Source organism: Elephantulus edwardii, unplaced genomic scaffold, assembly GCF_000299155.1.
Source record: "Elephantulus edwardii isolate Elephantulus edwardi_28Jun2011 unplaced genomic scaffold, EleEdw1.0 scaffold00141, whole genome shotgun sequence".
NCBI classification, from domain to species: Eukaryota; Metazoa; Chordata; class Mammalia; order Macroscelidea; family Macroscelididae; genus Elephantulus; species Elephantulus edwardii.
Window position 1 is genome coordinate 5,033,106 of NW_006399891.1, and position 6,448 is coordinate 5,039,553.

Sequence of the window (6,448 nt, forward strand, 5' to 3'; positions counted from 1 at the left end):
GACCCTATGTACATATAGCAGCTCTGAAGCCTGCCCTATTCTGAGCCAGTGTGACTCCGATACACCTACTCCAATTGCCCCGGTTATTTTAGCAATACATCTCATCTGGGGTCTTCCTCTTCTACACTGTCCCTCCACCCTTCTGAGCATGACGGCCTTCTCCAAGGACCAGTCTCTTCTGGCAACGTGCCCAATGTATGTGAGACGGAGCTTCAAAATCCTAGCCTCCAAGGAGAAACTTGGTTTATCTTACCTTGTTTGCTTTTTGTTCTAGTTGCTGCCTGGAAACAAGGATTTTGAAGCTCTGTCTCACATACTTTGGGCACACTGCCAGGAGTGACAGCGTTAAGAAAGGAAGACCCCGGATGGAATGGACTGAGACAGTAAGTGGGATAGTGGGGGTAGGTGTGTCAAAGACAGTGAGACTGGTTCAGAGCTACTGTGCACAGAGTCGCCATGAGTTACAGTTGACTCAATGGCACATAACAGCAGCAGCAGCAGCAGCAGCATACCCCCAAAGTATTAATATCCCATGGACTGGCAGACTAAGTAACCAGGAAGTTTCTTAGAGGCAACAATGGTGATACTTCATCTCACCTACTTTGGGCATGCTGTCAGGAGGGGTCAGGTCTTAGAAAAAGGCATTCGGCTGGGAAAAGTACAAGGTCAGCAATAGAGAAGACGACCTTCATTGAGATGGACTGACAGAATGACTACAACTATGAACCGAAGCAAGACAGAGACTGTAGGGAGGGCACAGAGTAGGACAAGGACTCTGCTGTCCAAGCTGCAATCTACTCAACTGCATCTAACAGAACCTACAACAGTCACTAAGATCATGATGGGAATCAAGGAAATGATTTTGCTAAATTTTCCCCAATTGTATTCTATTCAACTACGTACTGTACTCCCAAATCTCAGTTCTTTTCACATGGAAAGACAAATGACGGAATAGGACAACTCCCACATAAGAATGTGTCCCATAATTTAGACTTGAGGGCAAATGTTAGGGCAAAATACATAATTAAATTTCAACATAAAAATCTTACATGTAAAAAAAAAATCTTACATGTTTATCTTTTCTCTCCAAAGCATCCTGTTTTTGCTTGCATTTTTGAGATGCTTCCTTAATATCTACTGCCTGTAAGATTGAACCACAAGAGAAAACCATTTAAAACTTAAGGAAGCCAATTATGTGTGCTCAGACAACTAAATATTAATTTTATGAACTAATCCATAATGCTATTCCACCATTTAGTTCAAATTTACAATTATAAAAATGAACACCATGTAATTTGCAAAGCTTTAAGTTATTCTTGCCAATATTAAAAACAGTTGGATGTAAGATAAATGTACTTCATATTCTCCTTAATTTTACCCCAAAAAAATCCTAACTGATGAGATGGTTAAATTTCTGCCTTGAAGAAATCATGGCACAGGGAGGCCTGTATAGAACTAGTAGCATTAATAATCAAGACTAGGTCTTATTTTAAATCTAGGGTTTATCAGGTATGGACTGTAACAAGGGGCTCTAGTGTGGCAGATATGATGAGAATTACATAGGATAGCACAGGGTTCACAGCCATTGTTCACAGAGTCACTATGGGTTCTAGTTGACTCAACGGCACCTAACCACCACAACCACCACCTTGTGATTTGCTAGTGCTTTAGAAGTAAGGAATTGTGCTGCCAACCCAAAGGCATACAGTTCAAGTTCGCAAGCTGCTTCAAGAAAGTTAAGTAATCCTCTCTTGTGGGATTAACTGCCTCTCAAAACCAACCATGAGTCAGTTCTGACGTGACACATAACAACAGGTCTTATTTTTAAATTTAGGGTGGGTTTTTTTTTTCTTCTATTATATCCATTATGCTACCTTGTGGTATTTGTCACTGATGCATGAGACATGTAAATTCATATACTGTTGCTGTGTACCATCAAATTGGAATGGACCCACAGTTGATCCTCCAGTGGGTTTTCAGAGGCAACTGAATCACACAGGAGGCGGCTTACCTGCACTTCTCCTGTGAAACAGCTGGTGCCTTTGATCCGGCAGAGCAATTCCTTACCACTAAGCCACAGGTAAGCAACTGACCACTAAGCTGTTTTTAAATTATTTATTAGTAACACAAAGTTACATAAGCCAAATGACATGCACAAAGTTGTGCAGGAAGTTACACAGGTCTATTGACTGTTATTCTTTTGGTTGGTAGCCGGGAAGCTGGATTTGTAGAGTGTTCATACTGCACCTAACTGTTAACTGTTCCTAAACATTTTATACAGAATGTCATCATATGACAAATACCTCCTTTTATCTCAGGAGTCTAGAGTTCCAGGAAGTCATAGGCAGAGCACCGAGGCAAAAAGTTCCTACAGAATTTTGAGTACTGCATTTCTAATGCGTTTCCCTAGCAAGTATTTCCCACGAGTTGTCATGACTTCAGAGGAAAAATTAGGCATGTCCTAAATGGCTCCACCAGGATGGGCCTCCTGGAAGCTTATGCCTCATCTCCTCTAAATTCATCCCAGGTGACATATTTCTTTCCTGACTTTTTTTTGTATCTTTTTTTCTGTAATAAATCTTGGCTGTGAGTACACCTATATACTGAGATGTCTTAGAAAACTCACCAGCCCTAAAAGTGGTCCTGAGGAACACTATGCTCACTGAACCTAATGGCACCTAACAATAAAAATAGCAATCAAAACAGTAAGGCAAAAAATACTTTCAAATATGTATACAGAACTTTTTATATTTCCTAAAACATAGACTAGAATTGAGTAGAAATACCTTCTCTTTGATCCGCGCTTCCAAAACATGACGCTGTTCATCTGTTTCCTCAATTCGAAGTGTTAGGGGACCCTGACCTTCTTTAAGTTTTCTGACTTGTTCCTTCACATGGTCACGAGCTTGTTTAACTTCTTCATATTCTTGTCGAACATTTTCATATTCCTTATAAATAATTCAAAATCCACCATTCACTGTATTAAACTAGCTTCCACTAACCAAAAACTTAATATGGCTACTAGCCCAACATAAAACCAAGGTACAATAACAAGCAAATTCTAAAACTGTTTTGATAGCCCTCTTGCAGGTCTAGTAATAAAATCGATGTCCTCTGAAATAGGAAATAGAAATATAATGATTCAGGAAGAGTCTTTATAGCTCCTGCATATTTAACTCTGTTACTTAGCTAGACTATCTATCTCCTATTACCTTGAAATAACTAACTGAATGATTTTTCCAAAGAGATTCTTTTTTCTTCAACAAAGAAAAGGTATAGGGATACATAAGGAAACAAAATAAAAGCTACCAAAAAAAAAACAAACCAAAAACAAAAACAAAAACCCTCAGCTAGGAAAAAGAAAAATGAACAAGACCAAAATGAAGTTAAACTTGCTAGGTGAAACGGTACTTGTTATATCATAGATAATTTTTTTTAAAAAGTAAAGAAAGAATTATTAAAAATCACCTCAGAAAGAAAAGGGGAAATCAAAATACTTCAAAAGAAAAAACTTCAAAAAGAAAAAGTGGAAATGATGGGTACAGGAAGAAGGAAAAGTGGAATCAAAAGAATCTAAAGAAAAATGTTAAGAATAATGGGATTACAAGAAGGGAAAGAGGACAGAAGGCCACAAATAAGAGTAATATTCTTTTCTTCTCTAATGATAATTATTTCCATTCTAGTCCAGGAACAAAAGTTAAAAAAAAAACAAAACCAAAAACAAAAAAACCCCTTTATTACATTCCTTATAAAGCAATATACTCAGGAAATGGAATCTTTAGTCAAAACTATGGCCTTAAATAATAACACACACCACATCACAGTGATTAGAAAACAAACAGTAGCCTTAGTAAATTTAAGAACTATACTGCAGCTACAATAATTCAGCTGTGTCTGAAGTGGCTGTTTATGCCATAACTCAAGATTCTTAAAGGTCTAAGGACATGCAAAGATTTAATTTTTTATCTGTAAAAATTTGCAGAGAATTTAGTTTTCAAAACTCCCAAAAAAGTATCTGTTGGGTACTAAAATCTAAATCAACATCACTGGCTTAATTATTATTTGCTATAACACAGCACATAGTAAGTGAGAAAACAGATTAAAAGCCAGATAGATATTATGTCTGATTAATGAAAGGAGTTCTGGTGTCTCGCCATTAAGCACTTAGCAACTAACTGAAAAGGAAACAGTCTGAACTCCTCAGGAAGAAAGGCCCTGGCAATCCACTTCCATAAAACAGACTACAGGGCAGTTCTAGTCTGCCCTGATGGGTCACTCCAAGTTGGAATCAGGGGTATAACATCCAAATGCACTACGACTAAAGACCGCAAAACTTAAAGCCCCTCCTTTGAATAGTCATTAATGCATTCTTCATACAGCAATTAATGCAACTTTTCATCTACTTAAAGAATTATCTATTTTTGCTTTAGGTTTTTTCTATAATAATTAGGACTTACCACCCAAGGTCGTTTTGCTTCAAGCATCTCAATTAAATCTAAATGTCGCTTACGTTCATAGAATCGCTGCACATCTTGTTTGTATCTTTCATTCCTCTGAATCATTTTTTCTAGGTAGTCAGTTTTCTCTTTGCATGAGGTCTAAATAAATATTTGTTAAACAATTAGTTTAACTGGGGGGGGGGGGAGACAAAGGATCTTTTAACAATTAAAAAATATAGTGTTAGCGAAATCTTGAAGGAGCCCTGGTGGGATAGTGTAGCATGATGAGCTGCCAATGGAGGGGCCAGTGATTCAAATCCACCAGTCATTCTGTGGGAGAAAGATGGTTTTCTGCTATAAAGATCAGGGAATTGGATAGAAGTTTGCTATGATTCTGAATCAACAGGACAGCAGTGGATACACAGCAAAATTTCACAATAAGGAACTGTATGTGTGCACATTGCAGTATCAAGTACGCAGATGTAGCATGCTATCTTCGTTTTGTAGTTAGGTGAAGGCGAGTTGACTCTGACCGACAGTTATCCTGCACTATACTTACAATCCCTGTTGTGCATCAGCACAATGATTCCAACACTGTGTCAATCCTGACTACTGAGGCTCTTTCTTTTCTTCGAGAGTTCTCCACTTCTCCAAGCATGATGCCCTTTTTACAGGAATTAGCAGCCCCAAGTAACATACCCCATTGTGTGAGACAAAGTCTCACCATCCTCATCTCTAGAGAACACTCTGGTTGGATTTCGAAGCTAGATGTGTTTGTCCTTTGATGGCCTATTTACTATTCTTTGCCAACACTAAAATTCAAAGGCACTAATTGCCAGATTCCTTTAATCATTTTCCAACATTCCCTTGTATATGAAACAAATGAAATATTATGGTCTGACAACTGAAATATCATGGTCCGGCATACTTCAGTTTTCCAAGAATCATCTTTACTCTTTAGTAGTATAAAGAGGCTCTGGCAACAGATACGCCCAATGCCATAAACAACCTGACTTCTTTACTGCTGGTTCCATGGGTGTGGATTGTGGACTCCAGTAAAAAAATCCTTGGCAACTTCAATCTTTTTTCTGTTTATTAAGATGTTGCCTACTGGATCAGCTGTGATAACCACTGGATTTTAGTTTTTTGCAATCCATACTGAAGGAAGAGGTAATCTATACTGAAGGCCTTTAGTGTGTGTTTCAGTACTATAATAGAAATATCAGGCTTTAACTAAAAGAAATCTACTTCATCAGCATCCTGGAGCCTACAGGTCCAAACTTAGAGTGTGGCTGCCAGGGGAAGGCTTGCTCTTGGTCAGCTCTGGAGAAAGATCCTTATCTTTTCAGCCTATGCTCAGTTCCTCCGTGTGTACTTCTCTCTCTCTCACCTCTGCACCTTTTAGATCTCCTGGGAGACTGACTCAAAATATATTCTACACAAATCCTGAGTGAAATATCTCAGTCATAAAAGGACAAATACGGCATAAGGTCACTGTTATAAAATTGGACTGACATGGGGGCTGGGGGAAATTAAGGAAAGAGGGGATAAATAATGAACACTGAATTGGGACAGATAAAGGAAATAATTGTTTAAAAAGAATATATGATTACACATTATTTGTATGACAACACTCTAGAATAAGAGGTGTACAGCAAAGTAGACTGGGGGAGGGAGGAAATTATGTAACAATGAATGTTTTTGGTTTTAGAAAAAGCAAACTGGGGGGTAAGGAGGAAAATGTGCAACAACGTATGAATGGAAAAAAATCCAACTTTTCTGTAAACTTTCACTAAAATCACAATTAAAAGAAAAGTCCTATCTCATTAACATAACAAAGCCCATTCTCAAACTGGGATTACAATCATGGAGACAGAGGCTAGGATTTACAACAAATTATTTCAGTGGAACATAATTCAACTGCTAACACATGTTAGATGGATCTTGGCTGAAAGCAGGAAATACCAGAGGAATGTCTATCTGTGCTTCAATGATTATGCAAAAGCATT

At 38.0% G+C, this 6,448-nt stretch overlaps 1 protein-coding gene across 1 annotated transcript in view; it reads right to left on the reverse strand.

The window, feature by feature from the left end:
* SMC5 (structural maintenance of chromosomes 5) overlaps window positions 1–6,448 on the reverse strand; it is a 118,408-nt gene that overhangs the window by 64,910 nt on the left and 47,050 nt on the right. The window contains exons 6-8 of the mRNA XM_006894404.1: window positions 4,458–4,598; window positions 2,787–2,948; window positions 1,070–1,141 (exon numbers count right to left, since the gene is read on the reverse strand). Coding sequence (XP_006894466.1) covers window positions 1,070–1,141; window positions 2,787–2,948; window positions 4,458–4,598 — 375 coding nt within the window. The remainder of the gene's footprint in view (window positions 1–1,069; window positions 1,142–2,786; window positions 2,949–4,457; window positions 4,599–6,448) is intronic.